This window comes from Ovis aries, chromosome 24 (genome assembly GCF_016772045.2).
Source record: "Ovis aries strain OAR_USU_Benz2616 breed Rambouillet chromosome 24, ARS-UI_Ramb_v3.0, whole genome shotgun sequence".
Lineage (NCBI taxonomy): Eukaryota > Metazoa > Chordata > Mammalia > Artiodactyla > Bovidae > Ovis > Ovis aries.
In genome coordinates, this window is record NC_056077.1 from 36242614 (window position 1) to 36263440 (window position 20827).

A 20827-nucleotide genomic window follows, 5' to 3' on the forward strand; every position below is an offset into this window, starting at 1 on the left:
CCCGTCACTCCATCCAGCCTCATTTCTCCAGGCACCTGGGTTTCCTTTCCATTCAAGCCATGCACCCCCCTCACCCACCCCCACCATGATGATGAACTGCCTCCCCCATCAAAGGAGAGGAGTTATGCAACCAAGAGCCTGAGGGGGACTGAAGGCAGGGCCCAGGAGGAAACACAAACAAAATTTTTAGAAGCTGGGAATCAGTGCAGACTGAGAGCAGTCAGAGGGTGTCGGGAGGAGACGGATACCCTGGAGGAGAGGCTGCGTAAGAAGGGAGACGGGGCTTGGATCGCGGAGGGAGGAGGGAATTCCTAGCTCTGACCTGGTCTGCCTGGCTCCAGCCAAGCCGGCTGTTTCCTGCCCTCCGTGACCCCCCACCCCGGAGCAGGACCCAGGCAGGGCCACGAGGAAGGGCAGGGGTGTGGGGAGCACCACTTGCAGCAGAAAGATAAGTGCGCTGGGACAAGAGGTCACTACAGGCCTGGCTGTCCTCGCTGTGGGTTAGAGGGGCTTGGCAGCCCCCCAAACATCTAGGACTCCTCTCTCCCTCTTTCTTGGCTCCTGAGCTCCTCAAGACTCTGTCCCCCTTAACTGCCTTCTAGTCTAAGCTCTTTCCTTCCAGCTCTTCCACTGGCTGACTCCTGCAACACTGTCTTGGTCTCCCTAAGACCCACCCCACGGGTGCCCAGACAGAACGGGGCTGGGGGGAGGAGCTGCTTTTCTGGGGCCCCCCTCTAACTGATGAGATGGAGGGGGAATGGCCACGAGAGGAATGGCCCTCCCAGACATGCCGAGGGCCCTCAGGAGCCAGACAGGAAACAGCTTCAGGAAAGACAGCATCAGACCCGGCCCGAGTCCCAGGGGTCAAGGCTGAGGGCGGCGCGGGAGCCCTCCTAAACGCGACGGTGATTGAGTGAGGAGCATGATTTAGGAATCTGGCCCTCCCTCTCTCGGATCCAAGTACCTTTTATTTACCCTTGCTTGCTCCCCATCTCAACCCAGATGACTCGTTCCTCCGCACGTTTTCAGCGATAGGTTGGGCGCACAGTAGGTCCCCAATACTTAATGTTTGTTGAATGACTGTGTGAACGTTCGCTCCACGGTTATCTAAGCTGAGATCGCTGCCTCGGGGCCCGCTGGGCCACCCCTCCGTCCTCAGAAATTTCCCTCCAAACACGGTCCCCTGCGCCAACTAGGGGGTGGTGGGCGAATCCAGAAGAATCCGAAGTCCGCAGCAAGCATCCGACAGGGCTTCGCGTGAGCGGCCCTCCAAGCTGCTGGGTGCGTTTCCCTGCTCCCTGGTGTCTGCTAGGCTCAGGCCTGCCCGGGACGGGGGCGGTGGCGGTGGGGTGCGGGGGCGGGCATCCCTGGGCCCCGGCCCCGACACGCGCGGTCCGGGTCTGGGCGCACGGCCTCGGTGCAGGTCCGGGCGGTCCCCCGCTCCGCGCCCGCCGCCCCTCCCCCTTCTCCAAACTTTCTCCCAACTTCCCAACCTCCTCCGCTCTGCGCCCCGCTCCGCTTCCCTCATGAATTATTCAGCAGCGCGCGCTCCAATCAGCGCGCCCCGGCCCCCAAGCCAAGCCACGACTGGGGGTGGGGGAGCTCCCCCCGCCCCCCGCGCGCCCCTCCCTCCCGGCCAGGCGCCGCCCGGCCCAGTCCCCAGCCCGGCCCAGCCCCAGCCCGCCTGGCCCGCGCCGCAGTCTCCCTCCCTCCCGCTTCGCTCCCCGCTCGGCTCTCACCCTCCCCGCCGGCGCGGAGCGCACTCGGCCCGGCGGCACGAGCAGCGCCACTCCAGGGAGGGGGGGAGACCGCGAGCGGCAGGGGCGGGACCCCGAGTCCCCGGAGGGACCCCGACTCCAGCCACGTCTAGCTCTGCGCCCGCCCGGGCGGCCGCTGCCAGGACGCCCCCCGCCTTCTCGTCTGCGCGCGCGGCGGGGACGCGGGGCCACACCTGGGCGCCGCCACCCGGTGCCCGGCGCGCCCGGATGGGCCCGCGCTGAGGGCCCCGAGCGAGTCCTGCGCGGGGAGTCGGCATCCACCCGCTCCCCCGGGGGTCCAGACCTGGGGGGGCTAGCGCCCCCCAAACTCGGATCGGATCCAACCAGAGTGAGGCGGCGCCATGAAGCTCCGGGCTCTGCTCTGCTGGGCTTCGCTTGCAGCCGCCCTAGAAGGTGAGTTCTCTTGGGGGCACCCCGGCCCTTCTGGGGCCCCCGAAGAGGGGCCTCGGAGTGGAAGGGCCGACCTCTGTCTCCCCCTAACCCGGCACCCCAGCTCCGAACGCTCCGGACCAATAGTGCTAGCGCGGGAGGGGGGCGGGGAGGAGGCGGCTCAGCGGGGAGTGGAGTTTTCTTTTGTTTGGGAAAGACTTGGAGTCGAGCTCCGTCCCGGGACGTGCCCCGGTCCCGGCTCCCCGAACTCTTAAACTCGCTTCTCCAGACGCCCTTGGCAGCCTTTCGTTTCTCCCGACTCCAACCTGCAGAACTCTCTCCAGAGTTTCTGTCCCTCTTCCCACCTCCGCCAAACAGGAGGAAACATTTCTGGAGGAACAAGAGGGCAGGCAGAACTTTGTGCTAGGCCATAAAATTCCGCCCGCCCCCCATTCCAGAGCGTTCGCACCTTGATCTACAATCCCCCCCCCACCGCAGTCGGGGGTGGCCACCTTCTGCACTCGTCTCCAAACCTCCCAGTCTCTCCCCAATCCGCGGCCCCTGGAGCAGGGAGGCTCCCGCCCTGGCTTCCTCAGGCTGCACCCCAGCCCTTTAAATGCAGTGTAGACCCCAGCCCTTGCCCCAGTCCCACCAGAGTCCTTTTCTCTAACCCTAGCCTGCCTCTTGTCTTGTCCCCTGAACTCAGCCTGACTTCTGTCTCATAGGCTGTCTTAAATTTCTACTTTTTCTGCACCGCTGCAAATATTCCTTTATCCGTGAGCCTCTGCCCTCCCCTCAACCTCTAGCAGGGAAGCGAGAGCCCTATAAACCCTCCTCCCATGGCCCTAATCTCCTTTCAATGAGTTGCCTCCTTCCCCTCCTTCACTGCCTGCAATCAAAGGGGTCTCTGGGGAGTGGGCCATGGGGGGCTGCTGAGAAGAAGGAATCAAAGGCGGTTGGAAACGCATCTCCTTCAGGCTGGGCAATGCTGCTCTGGACTGGGGATCAAAGGCAGGGTGTGGGGGAGAAGGGAGACCTGCTGGGCTCAGGAAGTCGGAGAAAGAACCAGAGGGAGAGGGTGAAGGCGAAACAGGGAGAAAACCCGCCAGGATGACGTGTGGTGAGAGAGAGAGAAAGGTGCCAAGGGGAACAGGGAGTAACTTCGAATTCGTTACCTAAGTGCTTGCCGAGCCCAAGGCCCGGTGCTACGTGCTTTCAGTTTTCACGGTCCCAACAACCCTGTGGTGGGAAGTATTGTTACCCCCCATTTTACAGGTGAGCAGACTGAGACAGGCGTTCAGTCTTTTATCCAAGGCCCTGTGCCCCAGTGAAGGTGAAAGATGGGAGAGAGAAAGCAGAGTGACAGTCAGAGAGATAGAGGTGGCCGGAGAGCGGGGGAGAGGTGAGAGGCCGCAAGAGAGGGAGGCAGGCAGGACCGCGACAGGATGAGAGAAACGGGAGCCGCTTGGAGCGCCCAGGACGGCCTGAAACAGACAGCGTGTAAATTGGAGACAGGAAAACACTCTCCAGTCTGGAACAATGGAGGGTGGAGACGGCTGCCTCTATCCACCCGCTTCCCAGAACCCGGGCATCCTGTCCCCAGCGTGCCGGGCTGTCTCCTGCCACCCATGGGGGCCCGGGCCTCTCCTCGGGCTGGCCGGGCCTCCACCTGACCCCTGGCCCTCAGTGGACATCACCTGGTCTCTGGGAGGAGGCCGCCTCACCCACCTGCTCTCCTGTCTCTCCTGCAGTCCTGGGAGGGGGGACCTGGGCCCAGGTGTGCTGCAGGCTCCTCCCGGCCAGACCTGTAGCATTTCCCCCCACCCCCCACGTCTCCCAGGGGATTCCCCTCCCCTCCCTCTCCCCTCCTCCGGTGCAGTTCTCCTAATCTCCCCCTTCCGCCAGAGCCCCACCCCTCCCCTCCCCCAGGCCAGAGCCAAGCCAGGTGTGCTCACCCCCCCCACCCACACCCCTAAAATCCCCTCCCCTCTGCTTGCCCGTAACCAAATCCAGACGTGAGGCCTCCCCAGACAGAGGCCGAGGGCAGGGAACCCCAGCATCCTGGCCTCCAGGACGGCCTCCTCCGAGGACAGCTAGGCAATGGGGAGGGGATGGGGGTCAGGGCTGGAGTGTTTGGTCTGAAGGATCAGAGGTGGCATCTTTGCATTTGGGCGAGGGACTGCAGAGGCGGAGGGAGACCCTGGTGGGAGGGGTGTCCCCCTATCCCACGTCAAGTCAGGGTCACTTTGGCCCCTTCTGAGCTGTTTGCCCTTTTTTCCCCTTTCAGCAGCTGTGTCTTCCCTTCTCTGGGGCACAGCAGTTCACAGAGGCCTGGCCCTGGGAGTCCTGGGGTTCAGCTCCCTGCCTGCCAGCTGTTAGGGGCGGGGCTGGCACTCAGAAAAGAGGCTTGAAACCTGGGGGCTGGTGAGGGTGGTGGGCAGAGGGCAGGGCAGGCTCCCCTCCTTGGCTTGTCTGTCTGTCTCAGCTCCCAGGTCTTCCTTGTGTCTCCCAAGCTCCGACTGACTCTGTATGTGTGTCTGTCTCAGAGACCCTACTGAACACGAAATTGGAAACTGCCGATCTGAAGTGGGTGACGTTCCCTCAGGTGGACGGACAGGTAAGAGCTGGGGCTCGGGAGGAACACGGATGGGGGTGGGGGACCACTGTGCAGCTGCTTCCCGCGCCGTACGCCCACCCCCACATCTCAGCAGCCAGGGCAGGTGTCGTCTGAGCCCTCGCCCCCCAGGGGTCCCCCAGCCTCCCTCCTGGCTTCACAGCAAAGACCCTGGAACTAACCCTCGCCCAGCGGCTCAGCAGCCCCCTTCTCCCCACAGTGGGAGGAGCTGAGCGGCCTGGATGAGGAGCAGCACAGCGTCCGGACCTACGAGGTGTGTGACTTACACCGGGCACCGGGCCTGGCCCACTGGCTGCGCACCGGCTGGGTGCCCCGCCGCGGGGCTGTCCACGTGTATGCCACGCTGCGCTTCACCATGCTGGAGTGCCTCTCCCTGCCGAGGGCTGGCCGCTCCTGCAAGGAGACCTTCACCGTCTTCTACTTCGAGAGCGACGCGGACACGGCCACGGCCCACACGCCGGCCTGGATGGAGAACCCCTACATCAAGGTACCCAGGCGCCCCAGGGTCAGGGGGGCTGGCCTGGGGGAGGAAAGCAGGAGGCCCCCGGCTTGAGGAGGGAAGCGGGTGATCTGCTAGGTGGAACGGCCAGTCTACTCCACCAGGCAAGTACACCTCGCCCCCCTACCTCTTTTTTGGCTGGGCCAGCACATCTTGTAGGATCTTAGTTCCCCTGCCAGGGACTGAATGCATGCCCTTGTTAGTGAAAGTGTGAAGTGCTAACCAATGGGTCGGTCACCAAGGACTTCCCACCTCGCCCCTTCACAGCCTTTGCCCCAGCTGATGCCTCAACCCTGGAGTGCCTTCTCTCTGCCTCTCCCACCCAGCTCCTACTTGTCTTGTGATTCCAGCTCTGGGGTCCCGCCTGCCGTCGCACTCGTTACACTATTAACTTATTAACTTTTCATCATTTCCTTCCTTTCTGTTTCCTCGGCGCAGAGTCCAGGGCCTGGTCTAGAACAGGTGTTGATAAGTGTAGGGTGAGTGCGTGCGCAGCAAGGGGAGGCTGGACTCTTCATAGGAACTTGGCTAATGTTAATGGACAGTGTTGGGGCCTGCAAGAAAGTGCACACTGGGAAAGGTAGAGAGAAGGTCCTGGAACAGGGACCGAGCGGGTCACAGAGAGGGTGAGCCTGGGCAAAAGACAGTCCCGCGGGGTCCTCGGGGAGTGGAAGACTGTGGCAGTGAGTCTCTTCCCTCCCTGGCAGGTGGACACAGTGGCTGCTGAGCACCTCACCCGGAAGCGCCCAGGGGCCGAGGCCACGGGGAAGGTGAACATCAAGACACTGCGCCTGGGCCCGCTCACCAAGGCTGGCTTCTACCTGGCCTTCCAGGACCAGGGCGCCTGCATGGCCCTGCTCTCGCTGCACCTCTTCTACAAGAAGTGTGCCCAGCAGACCGTGAACCTCACCTACTTCCCGGAGACCGTGCCTCGGGAGCTGGTGGTGCCCGTGGCCGGCAGCTGCGTGGCCGACGCCGTGCCCGCCCCCGGCCCCAGCCCCAGCCTCTACTGCCGGGAAGATGGCCAGTGGGCCGAGCAGCCGGTCATGGGCTGCAGCTGCAATGCAGGGTTCGAGGCCGCCGAGGGGAACACCAAGTGCCGAGGTGAGGGGAGGGGGCTGGTACCTTGATCGGGGACCCACTTCTCAAGATTTCCAGTTTGAACGTTCTTTGCTCTCCTGGGCACTCAGTTCCTAGAGGGTGTGTTTTCCGGGCCCCCAGCACCGTTCTGAGCTCTCCATCACTTCCATGCTCTTGCTTCTGACTCCACGCAATTGCTTTCTGGACCTAACAGGCTCTCTTGGACTAGGGAACCTTGTTGGACTCAGAGGCTTCGTGAACTCTAGTCCTGTTCATTACGGTTTCCTCTAATTGACTGTAACTGGATTCTCACTCACCTTGTTCTCGAGAGCAGAGTTTCTTAACCTGGGTTTTGTAGATAGGACGAGGGAATCTGTGAACTTTGATGGAATGATTAAAAAAAAGATGGCTTTTCCTTTTCACTCATCTCTCCCTGAAACTGGTCACTCCTTTCACGGAGTGTCAGTCACAGCCCAGCGGTCAGAGCAAGACCTGAGATTTGGGCCCGGTTCAAATGCTGGGGGTTTTCACAGCTCAAGGGAGATGATTTGCAAGAAGGGCAAAATGTTGTTTTCCCTGTGACTTCAGAATTCCGCTGGCTGTCAGTCCTGCCACTGTATCTCATTAATAGAGAAACACACCCTTTGCCATGTTGTAAACTTTTCTTCCTGTATTTTTTTTTCAAGTATCTTTATTCTTAATGTCTGTGCGCTTAGTCACTCAGTTGTATATGACTCTCTGCGACCCCATGGACTATAGCCCACCAGGCTCTTCTATCCATGGAATTCTCTAGGCCAGAATCGGTTGCCATTCCCTTCTCCACCTGTTTTGATCATTGTATTTTCACTTCCGTGGTTTTATTGGTAATCTGTGTATTTTATGGTGTACCTTTAAAATCATTATTCTGAGCAAGGGTCTTGAGTTTCACCAGGCTGCCATGGGGTGAAGAGGGGTGCACACCAGGGTTCAGACCCTTGATCTGGAGGAAAGTCTTCTCCTCTTACAGGCCACGTTTCTAAGCTCCTCACTCCCTGCTCCCCTCTTTGCACCTCATGCAACTTGATTTTTTTTTTTTTCACCACACTGTGCAGTATGTGGGACCCTCGTTCCCTGACCAGGGATCGAACCTGCACTCCCCGCAGTGGGAGCTCAGAGTCTTAATCACAGGACCACCAGGGAAGTCCCTCATGCACCTTTAATAACCGCTGAATGTCATCTTCCCCCCGCCCGGATCTCTACCCCCAACCCCACCGCTGAATGTCTTTGATGCAAGTTCTGATGGACGCTCTCTGTCTCTCAGCCTGTGCTCAGGGCACTTTCAAGCCCCTGTCCGGGGAGGGGTCCTGCCAGCCGTGCCCAGCCAACAGCCACTCTAACACCATCGGCTCGGCCATCTGCCAGTGTCGCGTCGGGTACTTCCGGGCCGGCACAGACCCCCGAAGTGCGCCCTGTACCAGTAAGTGGCCAGCGACCCCCGGGACGAACCCCTCACCCCAGCACCCGTCCTCCCATGCCTTCCTCCTCTTGACCCTGGCTTGGTGCACGGCCGACACAAGATGTCAGTGTGGCTGCCCATCTGTCCCCACTGCCCATGCCCGGCCATTGTCTCAGCCTCTGCCTGACACCCTGGTCTCCCGCAGCCCCACCGTCCGCCCCGAGAAGCGTGGTTCCCCGCCTGAACGGCTCCGCCCTGCGCTTGGAGTGGAGCGCGCCCCTCGAGTCAGGCGGCCGGGAAGACCTCACCTACGCGCTCCGCTGCCGGGAGTGCCGCCCCGGTGGGTCCTGCACGCCCTGTGGGGGAGACCTGACCTTCGACCCCGGCCCCCGGGACCTGGTGGAGCCCTCGGTGGTGATTCGCGGGCTGCGTCCTGACGTCACCTATACTTTCGAGGTCACCGCCTTGAATGGGGTGTCCTCCTTGGCCAGTGGGCCGGTCCCGTTTGAGGCTGTGAATGTCACCACCGACCGCGAGGGTGAGACTGGGGACTGGGGGCAGCCTGTGGTTGGATGGGAGAGGCCAGCGAGGGGGGTGGACAGTCTCAAGGCCTGAGGCAGGGAAAAGGCAGCAGCTGGGGAGTGGAGTTCCCAGGAAATACACTGGGTCAAGGCCTTTGGGGCAGGAGGCAGAAAGGGAGTGTTAAACAGATGCAAAGGCGGGCTCCAGAGTGTAGAGAGAGCCAGGAGGGAATCCCGAAACAGCTGGAGGACCCAGACAAGTGTGGCCGGCAGAGGCAGAGCTGGGGAAGCTAAGGGCCAGACCTGCCCCGCTCCAGGGCCCCAGCGCGTCTGTCTCTCGCAGTGCCACCCCCGGTGTCTGACATCCGGGTGACTCGGTCATCACCTAGCAGCTTGAGCCTGGCATGGGCCGTTCCCCGGGCACCCAGCGGAGCAGTGCTGGACTATGAGGTCAAGTACCACGAGAAGGTGAGAGCCAGGCCCCGCCCTGGGGGGGGTTGCGATGAGCAGTGGGACCTGCTCCAGGGGCCGGGACACCTGAATTGCAGGCATCTGCCATATACCAGCTGAATGATCTTGTGTCAACCTCTTGGCCTCTGTGAGCTTCATGTCTTCCTTGTAAAATGCTTAGGAAAAGAATTTCTTGGTGGTCCAGTGGTTAAGACTCCACAATTCCCTGGTCGAGGAACTAAGATCCTGCATGCCAAGCAGGATAGGCCCCTCCCCGCCCCGCCCCCCCCCCCCCCACCCCCGCCAAAAAAATGCTTTAGATAATGGAACCTACCCCACAGAATGGCTACCGAGACTACGTGACGTAATTCATGCAATACAGGCGGCTCAGTGCATACATAGTGAAAGTCGCTCAGTCGTGTCAGACTCTGTGACCCCATGTACTATACATCCATGGAATTTTCCAGGCCAGAATGGGTAGCCTTTCCCTTCTCCAGGGGATCTTCCCAACCCAGGGATCGAACCCGGGTTTCCTGCATTGCAGGCGGATTCTTTACCAACTGCGCCACAAGGGAAGCCCCAGTGCGTACATAACTGAGCACAAAGGTCTCACTTGTCTCACAGCAGGGTGGAGATGCTAGTGATGGAGGCCCAGGGCAGGGGAGGTGGGAAGAGCCGTGGAATCTGGGGGCCCTGGCTTACGGCCAGCCCGCCTCTCCTCCGGAACAGGGCGCTGAGGGCCCCAGCAGCGTGCGCTTCCTGAAGACATCGGAGAACCGGGCAGAGCTGCGGGGACTGAAGCGGGGAGCCAGCTACCTGGTCCAGGTTCGAGCACGCTCCGAGGCCGGCTACGGGCCCTTTGGCCAGGAGCACCACAGCCAGACCCAGCTGGAAGGTGAGTCTGGGGGGCAGGGTGTGCCTGGGGTTGGCTGTCCCCCACCAGGCAAGGAGGCCTTGGCTCTCAGGACCCCCAAAGTCACTTCCCTCCTGCTTCTCTTTGCACTGCGAGGCATTCTGGCCTGGTGATGGGACATAGAAACCAAATCCAACAGCCGGGTGTGAAGGCCCGCTCAGCGGCTTTCCAGCTATGTGACCTTTAGCAAAAACTTGACCCCTGAGCCCCAGCTCTCTCATCCAACACTTGGAAATAGGAGGCCTCTCTCCCAGGGCTCCAAGGATTAAATGAGGTGACACTTGGTAGTTTTTATATGCTGGCCCAAGGGTTTTTGTCCTAAACCTTTTAATTTTTTTTTACAGTTCTATTGGGATATGATTCATCTACCTTATGACTCACCCATTTAAAATGTATAATTCATTGGCTTGTAACATATTCACAGAGTTGTGCAACCGTCCCCGTAATTAATTTTAGAACATTTCAGCACCTCAGAAAGACACATATTACCCCCTTCCATTACCTCTCAGCCCCCGGGAAACACTCATCTACTTTTTTTGTGTCTAGATTTGCCCGTTCTGAATCTTTCACACACATGTTGTCATACGATACAGTCTTGTGACTGGCTGCTGCTGCTTTCACGGGGCATAATGTTTTCTAGGTTTAGCCGTATTGTAGACTATATCGGGACTCCATTCCTCCTCGTAGCTGAAAAATACTCCGTTGAGTGGCTTTCGCATTTTTCTTTATCCATTCATCTGTTAATGGACATTTAGGTTATTTCCACCTTTTCATTTTTAGCCTTAGGTACTTCCTATTCAAGTGGAGTTTTTTGTGGTCACCAGTATTTATGACAGAACAGAATCAAACCCGCTTAGGCAGGGCAACTTCTTCCCGGCCCTGAGGGCCTCGAGTGGAGCGCACGGGCCCTCAGGGCCTCCCTGACCTCCATTCTTCTCCTCCAGAGAATGAGAGCTGGAGGGAGCAGCTGGCCCTGATCGCGGGCACGGCGGTCGTGGGCGTGGTGCTGGTCTTCGTGGTCATCGTCATCGCGGTTCTCTGCCTCAGGTGAGCGTCCTGGGCACCTGGAGACCCCGAGGAAGCCCCCGGGAGCTGGCTGCCCACTCTCTTGCTCCAGGTCGAGGCTCCCTGAACAGGAACCTACCTGCTTTCGCTTGGAATCCTCTGACTCCTGCCTCTCTCTTGCCGTCCATTCCCTCTGGAACTCAGTTCCCTCTGGGACATGTGACTCAGTTTACCTCTTCTGTCCCATCCACTCCAGGAAGCAGAGCAATGGGAGAGAAGCTGAGTACTCGGACAAACACAGCCAGTATCTCATCGGGCACGGTGGGTAGGCCCTTCCTGAAGGACTCGGGGCTGGGGCGAGAGCTGTGAGCCCAGGGCATCTGAGTGCGATGGGGGTCACTTCTTAGCTGACGGGCCCTGTGCGCTTCCCCAGGTACTAAAGTCTACATTGACCCCTTCACTTACGAAGACCCTAATGAGGCTGTCAGGGAGTTTGCAAAAGAGATCGATGTCTCCTATGTCAAGATTGAAGAGGTGATTGGCGCAGGTGAGCAGAAAACGCCTGGGTCCCAGGGAGGAGGGTGGAGTTGGTGGTGGGGTGGACCGCAGGGCCAGCCAGAAGCCCCGGGAGAGGAGAGCTGACCCGAAGCGTCCTTCCTGAAGGCGAGTTTGGCGAGGTGTGCCGGGGGCGCCTCAAGGCGCCTGGGAAGAAGGAGAGCTGCGTAGCCATCAAGACCCTGAAGGGCGGCTACACGGAGCGGCAGCGGCGGGAGTTCCTGAGCGAGGCCTCCATCATGGGCCAGTTCGAGCACCCCAATATCATCCGCCTGGAGGGTGTGGTCACCAACAGCGTGCCTGTCATGATCCTCACCGAGTTCATGGAAAACGGTGCCCTGGACTCCTTCCTGCGGGTGAGCCCCCCCACAGCACCCCAGTCCACCCTGCCCTCCCCCAGCACCCCAGGACAGACGGTGGGCCCCGTGTGGCTGCCCCTCCACCCTTCATCCTCCGCCAGGGAAGGTTGAGTCCTGGGACTGGTCTCCCTGTGGGGCCAGCCAACCTCAGGATCTGGAGGGGCTGTCATCTCTCCTTGCGACGAGTATTTACTGAGCATCTTCTTAACGCACCCGCCACTGTCCGGGGCCTCGGGAATTCGAGCCCTGAACATCTCTGCTCTTGGAGAGCTGCTGGTATAATCGGGAGACTGAAAGTTAACAAGTACAAACAAGCTTTTATAGAAAGTAAACAAAATTTCAGATGTGAAAAAAATTATACAGGCTCATAGAAATGACAGGAAAGAGCTCATTTTTGCTACTTGAACAAAATTGTATGAATTTTTTTTTTTAAACTTTACTAGGCATCTTTTTTTGGGGGGGGGAAGCTTTTTTTTTTTTTTTGGCTGCACCATGTGGCCTGTGGCACTTCCCTAACCAGGGATCAAACCTGTGCCCCCTGCAGGGGAAGTGCAGAGTCTTAACCACTGGACCACCAGGGAAGTCCCCAAAAGGTTTTTCTACAAAGCAAAACAGTGTTGAATTTAACAGAATGACAACAACCCCCTGGTAGCACCTAATGCCTATGTGATACTCATATTTCTCCAGTTGTCCCCAACATGTCCCAGCATCCAGTTCAGGATCAGGCATTGCACTGGTGGTTATTGTTTTGAGTCCTTTTACATCCCAAGACAGTCCTTTGTCGTTCTGATACACTGAAGGGCTGGGCCACTTGTCCATTCAAATGTCTTTTCTAGATTGATTGGATTCTTCCTCGTGGGGTCATTTAGCTTGTTTCTCTGTGTTTCCCATAAGGGAAGCTGTATCTAACGTGATAAGTTCAGAATTCTACATCTGCGGCCAGCCTCCATCAGGCGCTGCGGTGTACTTCCCACGGTACTGCATTAGGAAGCACAGGCTGCCCGGCTCCCATCACGACGGATGCTGCGGCAGACGCTGGGGCAGTGTCTTGTGGATGCGGGAGTTTGTTCCATTGTCTGGTTGCAGGAGAGGGAAGGGGGTCTGTCCTAGAAGAGATGGCATCTGGGTAGATGAGAAAGCCAGCCGTGAGAAGATGGGGGCAGCGGAAAGCATACTGGGGACTGAAGAGCCCCCCAGAGTATATGGGATCTGGTGCGTTCGAGAAGCAGAAAGGCTGGGGAAGCTGACCCAGGTCAGCAGAGGAGCAATGGTGGGTCACCTCGTAGTTGGTGGCTGGGTCTCATGGCCTTAGAACTGGGGGTGTGATTAGAAGTCCAAAAGAGGAAGCTTTGGGGAGGATATCAGCAGGAGTGATAGTCGTTCAGTCGTGTACGACTCTTTGCAACCCCAAGGACTGTAGCCTGCCATGGAATTTTCCTCTGGCATGAGGAGGCAGAGAAGGACGGACTCCTCTTTCCATGGAATTTTCCAGGCATGAATACTGGAGTGGGTTGCCTATCCCTTTTCCAGGGGATCTTCCCAATCCAGGGATCAAACCTGGGTCTCCTGCATTGCAGGCGGATTCTTTAGTGCTGAGCCACCAGGGAAGCCTGCCGATGAGGAGACTGGCAGTCACTCAGGCCGTGGGGGCTGCAGTGGGTATGGAGAAGCAGTTGGGTTTGGGGTGTGTTTTGGAGGCATAACCGGCAGAACTTGTTGATGGATCGTAGGCTGTGAACAAGGGAGAGAGAGGAATCGTGGAGACTCTTAGGTCTCTACCCTGAGTGCCTGGAAGTGAGGCCACCAACTGAGATGCAAGGTGTGAAGCAGGTGCAGGCTTGGAGGATGGGTTCAGAATTCAGTTTCTGGACTCAGCGTTGCTGGCCCTGCAGGGCTGCCAAGAATCCCCTGCATGCTAGCTGAACCCAGAGGATGAGCTTAGTTAACCATCCGTGACTGGTGGGCTTACCTGGTGAGAGCAGACTCTATGAAGGTGAAGGTCGGGCTTTAGACCTTGGTTTTTGGTGCTGCGGTTACCGATCACACCCGACTCCTCACCGTCCTCTTGAATCCTGTATACAGTTGGTCCAAGAGGGCTGAGCGAGAGTGTGTCTGTATCAGCGCCAAGGCACACCTCTTCACCTGGAGACAGGTGTCTTCAGAGCACACTCTGAACCGTCATCGCTCCGTTGCCGTCAAATAAAAAGAACGTGTTAGATCCAAACCATTTGTCTGGTATTTCCTGGATGGAATGCACTGTACTAGGTTAAATGGAAGAAAGTATAATCTCTTTTAAATTTTCGTTGTTATTATTTTTTAACACCAAAACATTTTGTGTTGGGGTATAGCTGATTAACAGTGCTGTGATGGTTTCAGGTGAACAGCGAAGGGACTCAGCCACACATACACACGTACCCATTCTCCCCAAACCGCCCTCCCATCCAGGCTGGCACAGAGCGTTGAGCAGAGTTCCCTGTGCTATGCAGTAGGTTCCCGGCTCCTCGGCTGTGCCGGGGCTTAGTAGTGGCAGGCAGGATCTTTGATCTTGGTTGCAGTTTTCAGAATCTTCAGTTGCAGCACGCGAACCCCTAGCTGTGGCTTATAGGATCTTAGTTCACCGACCAGGGATTGTAACCCAGGCCCTCTGTATTGGGAGTGCAGAGTCTCAGCCACTGGAGCACCTGGGCAGTCCCGTAGATATGGTTTAGAATGTCGGGGAAAGAGGGGCGTCCTAACTGCGACCCCCACCGTGTCCATCTCCAGCTGAATGACGGCCAGTTCACCGTGATCCAGCTCGTGGGCATGCTGCGGGGCATCGCCTCGGGCATGCGCTACCTCGCCGAGATGAGCTACGTCCACCGAGACCTGGCCGCCCGCAACATCCTGGTCAACAGCAACCTCGTCTGCAAGGTCTCAGACTTTGGCCTCTCCCGATTCCTGGAGGAGAACTCCTCCGACCCCACCTACACGAGCTCTCTGGTGAGGCTGGGGGATGACCATGTGATCTGGGTTCTTAGGGCCGGGTTGGAAAGGCGGGAGACGGAGGGACTGACAGCTCTGGTCCAGGCCAGGATGTAGGAGCAGACCTACATTGTGGCGGACGTGGGGACTGGGGGGCCAGCTTAAGGAACTGGCTGCCAAGAGTCTGGGAAAAGTACAGGCCATTTAGGGCACCGAAAGAAAGGCGGCCTGAGCTGGGGGAGACGCAGAACGCCCAAGTGCTGGGAGTCCCTCAGCTCACCTTGTCCTCCGTCTTTAGGGAGGAAAGATTCCCATCCGCTGGACAGCCCCCGAGGCCATTGCCTTCCGGAAGTTCACCTCTGCCAGTGATGCCTGGAGCTACGGGATTGTCATGTGGGAGGTCATGTCATTTGGAGAGCGGCCATACTGGGATATGAGCAATCAGGATGTGAGTATCTCGTGGTCCCACCAACCTGCCCTGAAATGTCTTGTCTCTTGGGCTGTGGGGCGGCGGGGTGGCAGGGGATGCCTTCTGAGAGAGCTCATCACTGTTGGGTCCTTGAGGTGGGGAGAGTGTCATGGTGAGGAGGTGATCTGTGTCTCGAGTTTGATAACAGCTCATCTGGTCACAGACGGAGGCAGAGATGGAGGGCAGGCTTGGGAGATGTCTGGATCATAGCTCAAGAGCTTCTGGGACATTGGGCCACAGCCAGCCTGGGCCCTGGCTGGGAGGGCCAGCCCTAGGTTAGCCCTTCTGGGGGCCTGCAGCACCCATCCTGGCGTCTGTTAAGTCGCCACTTCACTGGGGTCCTTTGGCAGCTTCCTTTTCCCCTTGACGCCCTTACCCAGTGCTTCTTCCACCCATCATTCCAGGTGATCAACGCCATTGAACAGGACTACCGGTTGCCCCCGCCCCCAGACTGCCCCACCTCCCTGCATCAGCTCATGCTGGACTGTTGGCAGAAAGACCGGAACGCGCGGCCCCGTTTCCCCCAGGTGGTCAGCGCCCTCGACAAGATGATCCGGAACCCTGCCAGCCTCAAAATCGTGGCCCGGGAGAATGGCGGGTGAGGACCCCAGAGAACGGGCCCTCTTTCCTGCACTCTGCCACCCTGAGAACCTCGCTTCTGCCCCCCTCACCCCCACCACCCCAGAAGTATCAGTCCTTTCGGTGGTATGTGGGATGTGCCCTTCCACCTCTCCAGGCCTGGGGTCTGCGTCCTCACCCTGACACATGCTGGTGCTCAGGGTATCCTCCGCATCCTTGCCCCCCAGGGCCTCGCACCCCCTTCTGGATCAGCGGCAGCCTCACTACTCAGCTTTTGGCTCCGTGGGGGAGTGGCTTCGAGCCATCAAAATGGGAAGATACGAAGAAAGCTTTGCAGCTGCTGGGTTTGGCTCCTTTGAGCTGGTCAGCCAGATCTCCACTGAGTAAGTCATGGTGGGAGCTGGGGACCGGGGGGCCGGTGGTGAGGGCCAAGCAACCAGGAGGGGTGGAATCTGGGTGACCAGAGTCAGGCTCGCAGTTTCAGCAGGGGCCTTTGAGGTCAACTTCTGGTGCCCATTCTAGAGCCTCTCCCCCCAGAAACAGTAACAGCTGCAGGGGCTGAGAGCACGGGAATCTTCGAGGTCAGCTGTGCCCGCCGCACTCCCTTGCACCACCTCGGCCTTGGGCCATCTCGCTCCTGCCTCGAAATCTGTATCTATCTTTGTGCATCTATCTACATTCCAGACCCTGCTCTCACATTAACAACGTGTCAACTCTGGATGTTTTCCCACCCATAAAAGGAGAAGGTTGGCCTGGGTTTTGGAAATCCTTTCCAGCTTTAATGTTAAATGGTTTTACAATTCCAGTGCCTTCCAAATACTGCTTTCCCCTAGTTGGCCTCTCCCTGGTCCTTCTTTCCACCTTTCCATTCCTCTCCCAAGGACTCGTCTCACCCTGGGTTGGAATCACAGAAACAGAAGGACTAGAAATCCAGACACAGAGGGTCCAAGAGGCCCTTTCCTTGGGAAGCCAGTCTTGTCCCAGCAGGTCTGGGCCCCTCCTGCCTGACTGGCTTGAGCCTTCCCTTGACACGGGTTCACTGACATGGGTTCTTGTCTTCCACTTCTCACGGGGGCTGGGAGCAGTCTGTTTGTGTCCTCTCTCTCGCCCATTCCTTTCTCCACCCACCCAGCTCCTCCTCCTCCTCTCTATCTTTGTCCTTCTGATTTTTCCTTTTGATTTCTTTGTCCGGAAGACTTTTTCTTTTGACTTACTTTGTCCTCTGAAGCATTCTTTTGCCAACTTCATTTTATGGGCTTTTCTCTCCCTTTCATTCCTCTTCTTCCCTGATTCTCTGCCTTTCCTTCTAGTTTCAACATCCAGGGCGCGGGCCCCCCACCCCTTGTTTCTCTATCCCTGCCGGTACCTAGCCTCGCCCCCTACTGTGGCTGCATAGAACTGTGGTGGGCGCTTAATTGGCCCCCACCCCCGAAACTGCCTGACAACTGTTGACGTCTACCCGCTTCCCCGCTGGCCATTCTGATTGGCTGGCACGCCCGAGGCAGGGACGGGGTTTTGAAGGAGAGATGACCTGGGAGCTTAGTGGTCTCACCTAGCTGTTCATTCTTCCCCAGGGACCTGCTCCGAATCGGAGTCACTCTGGCAGGACACCAGAAGAAAATCCTGGCCAGTGTCCAGCACATGAAATCCCAGGCCAAGCCTGGAGCCTCAGGCGGGTCGGTAGCACCGGCCCCCCAGTACTGAACTGCATCTGCACGCCTGGCTCCGTAGCTCTGGAGCGGCAGGGACTCCAGCGCCCGGGGATCCCTTTCTTCCTGGGCAGAGTCGGGGCGGGGGGGAACCCAAGAGGCTTCCATCCCCACGCCCCACTGACTGGATTGCACTTTGAACCCATGGGGGCGGGGAGCTGGCAGTTTGGAGAGAGAGGATTTGGGGATTCTGCAGTGTGGAATCATCACTGTCCCCCCGGGGTTGGGGGGACCCCAAACCGAGGGTGCAGGAGCCCTTCCCTCAGGATTGGGTGTGACCGGAGGAAAAGGAGCCCCCAGAGTCTGCCAACATCCCAGGGCTAGTTGGGCAAGATCTCCACCGCTTCCCTTGGATCCCCAATTGGGCCCCTCCTCACCTTGAAGGGCCGTGGCCCTGCAGACCAAAGAGAAGGGGGGACTAGCCTGCGAGCTCGGGAGGCGAGAAGGGGCGTCATGGCCCAGTGACAGAATCACTGGACTTGGATGTCCCAACCTTGCTGCTGTCTCTGCCGAACTCAGTTTTCCCTTGTAAATACCCCTCCCCCATCTGCTGCCTTCATATTGAAGGTTTTTGAGTTTTAATTTTTTGTTTTTGGTCTTATTTTTCCCCCCTTTTCTTCCCCCTGGTTTTTGTTTTGTTTTCTACAGTCCTTGTCATAACTTTTTGTGTTAGAGGGGACCTGTGTCATTATTGCCTCTTCAGCCCAAGTGGAAACAGGGACCCGCCGTTGTGTCTTGTTTCCAGAACAGTGCCTTGGTCACGCCACAACCCTCCGACATTTCCCTGCCCCCCAAGTACCCCCAAGCTGTGTCCATGGGGGGTTGCCAGCGGTGGGGGGAAGTGCTGGAAAACAGACAGACACCGGTGCTTGGAGGGGTTCTTAAATTATATTTAAAATGATTGTTTTGTATAAATAAAAGAAAATGGGAAGTGTCTTCACTCTGGGGGTGATTAGGAGTGGGAGGGGGGTGATGGAATAGACTTCTGTAGAGGGGGGCTCTAGTATGGAGGGGCCTTTGAGCCAGGCTGACTGAGGGGCCGGAGGTCTGGAGATAGGGCTGTGGTGGGGGTGGGGGCTGGGTGCTTGGTTCCCAGCCCCAGGGTGTGTTTGAGGTGGTGGGGTGGGGGCACTGGAGATGAGTCATTGGCAGCTGCTTCTAACGGCTCCAGATGGCTCTGCCAAGAGCCTGGGGCACCTCCGGGGTGGGGCTGCCCTCCTTCCCCCCCCAACCCGCCCTGGTGTCCGAGCCCTGGCTGAGGGGCTCTATGAGACAGGGGAGGCCTAGAGCTCGGGACCCTGGTCCTACAGCCCCCTGATGTGGGGAGAGGGATCTGTTGGGGTGGAGGCCCCGCCAGATGAGGGAGACAGATGTGGGCCAGATGTTGACAGCTGGGGTTGGTTTAGAGGCAGTGGGGGCAGTGTCTGCATTTGGTTGTGGGGGAGGAGCAGGGGCTGATGTGGACGACACGGACCCCCCACGTGTATGTACACAAACAGACACACACGCTGGGCTGGGTCTGGAGGACAATTCCCCCTTTCAAGGTGCTGCCCAGGCAGGTTCTCCCAGCCTCTTGGGAAGGGAGGGGAAACCACCTGAATATCTTCCCCCATCTTCTCCCTCCTGAGCAGGAAGATGAGGCTGAGGTCAATTCCCTGATGTCTTTCTCACCATCTTCAGTTTCCCAGCCTGCCCACCCCAGGGGACACCTGCAGGGACAGGCCTGGACCCAGTCCACTTTGTCAAGCTGGTGTAGCCTTGCCATTTTTGCATCTCAGTTGCCCCCTGTTGTGCTGGGGTTGGTGTGTGAGCTGTTCAATCATGTCCAACTCTTTGCTACCCCATGGACTGTAGCCCACCAGATCCCTCTGTCCATGGAATTTTCCAGGGAAGAATACTAGAGTGGGTTGCCATGCCCTTCTCTAGGGCATCTTCCCAACTCAGGGATTGAACCTTGGTCTCCCACATTGCAGGCATATTCTTTACCGTCTGAGCCACCAGGGAAGCTTCGCCGGGGTTGGTACAGGACCCCAAATCCCAGCTTCTGCCCCTCCCAGCCCAGGAAGCCTCCAGGAGTGGTGCTGTCCCCAGTTTCCTGCCTCTACTACTGCCTTTGGGAATCTCTAATGCTCTGTAATCCTCTGTCGCCTTCCTTGATGACATGGCTCCTGTTTGTACCTCTAACAGGATGGGCGGGACTCTGTCCTGCCCAGGACTTAGGGAGGATGCTGGTCCAGGCCACCTCCTACCCCTGCCAACCAGACATCCAGGCTAGATAAGGAGACCTTAGGTGGGTCAGAGGTCAGGGGAGCCGGACACAGATGAAGAACAGAGAGTCAAAGGGTCAAAGAGCAGGAAAAGGGAGGTCAGTGCAGGGGACAAGGGGTGGTGCCAGGCATCCAGCTGGGAGTCCTGTGATGCTCAGGTTAAACACAGCCAGCCCAGCTCCAGAGTGCAAGCTGCTCCCTCCAGCTAAGAGGCAGAGTGACCTGGCCGGGGGCACCCCTTCCTTCTTGGAGCCCTTTCTCCAACCAACTTGGGTCTCACTTCCTTGGGTCAGCCACATAAAGGTGGCCCCTGGGCTCATTTGGAGGACAAACAGAGTAAGGATTCCTTTCTAGAACCCAGGGTCTTGCCTGCTTTGGTGTCTCCTTCTCCTTGGTATTTCACATCTGAGCCCAGTGGGCAGCCTTCCTTTTTTTCTTAGAGCCCGCGCAGGACGTCCCAGCCCCCTCCCCCAGGACCTGCCTGGTAGGAGGCACAAGGCGTGGGGCTCAGGGCGGGCATGTCTGCGCTTTGGCCCTTGGCTGAGGTGAGCCGGTCACTCCTAGTAGGATGGAGCTCCAAGCTCCTCCCAAGCCAGGCCCCAGCCCCCACCCTCAGTTACCATAGCAACCTCAAGGCCCTTTGGGTCACAGGCCAGTTGACCCTTTGGAAAAAGCCACATTTCCCATCCTGAGCCTCTGCCCAGAGCTTCAGTCTCATCATTAGAAACAGAAAACCTCAGGATCACCTTTCACTTACCAAGTGGGAAGCGCAGAGGCCAAGACCTACAACAACTAGGATTCCTGGGGTGCCCTCTTTTCTTCTGTATCCCTGAAGCCCCGCATGGGACTTTGTCTAAAGGACAGACAGCCCCTTACCTCCTCAGACCTCGGTTCCCCTCCCTGTGGACACTTTCTGGAGCATCCAGCCTTAGGTCCCCGGCCCCGCGTCTCCCTTCTGTCTCTCCCCACCAAGGTCCACCTCACAGACCCTTCCTCCACCAGAATCATGTGGAAAGTCACATCTCAAAAATAAATAATTTTATCTCTCTTTCTTCTGTGGACAACTCAGAACTGAGCGACTCTGAGGGCTTGCTCTGGACTAAAATCTGAGAGAAAACATGGATAAGAGGGAGCCTCAGGCCAGGCGCCAAAGCTGTGGGCCGTGGGGCTGGGGCTCACCTGCACCCGGTGGCTTGCCTCTGGTCTGGCTCTGTGTTTTCTCCCTAGAAACACACCAGTGATG

The 20827-nt window shown here is 58.2% G+C and overlaps 2 protein-coding genes and 1 non-coding gene across 3 annotated transcripts in view; 1 reads left to right on the forward strand and 2 right to left on the reverse strand.

The window, feature by feature from the left end:
* The first annotated feature begins 1654 nt into the window (after positions 1 to 1654).
* On the forward strand, positions 1655 to 18253 carry EPHB4 (EPH receptor B4). Its single transcript, XM_027961108.3, has 17 exons — positions 1655 to 2171; positions 4694 to 4764; positions 4982 to 5269; positions 5989 to 6385; positions 7662 to 7817; positions 8002 to 8334; positions 8661 to 8785; positions 9497 to 9662; positions 10625 to 10727; positions 10942 to 11006; positions 11119 to 11232; positions 11349 to 11596; positions 14363 to 14578; positions 14859 to 15008; positions 15434 to 15627; positions 15836 to 15991; positions 17183 to 18253. The coding sequence occupies exons 1-17, from the start codon at positions 2120 to 2122 to the stop codon at positions 17310 to 17312; spliced, it is 2964 nt and encodes a 987-aa protein (XP_027816909.1). The 5' UTR covers positions 1655 to 2119; the 3' UTR covers positions 17313 to 18253.
* Positions 12108 to 12180, reverse strand: TRNAG-UCC (transfer RNA glycine (anticodon UCC)). The gene has a single exon. It is a non-coding gene; the product is annotated as a tRNA-Gly (tRNA).
* ZAN (zonadhesin) overlaps positions 17927 to 20827 on the reverse strand; it is a 37721-nt gene continuing 34820 nt past the window's right edge. The window contains exon 45 of the mRNA XM_060405837.1: positions 17927 to 20807. Within this exon, the coding sequence (XP_060261820.1) occupies positions 20720 to 20807 (88 nt within the window). The 3' untranslated portion in view covers positions 17927 to 20719. The remainder of the gene's footprint in view (positions 20808 to 20827) is intronic.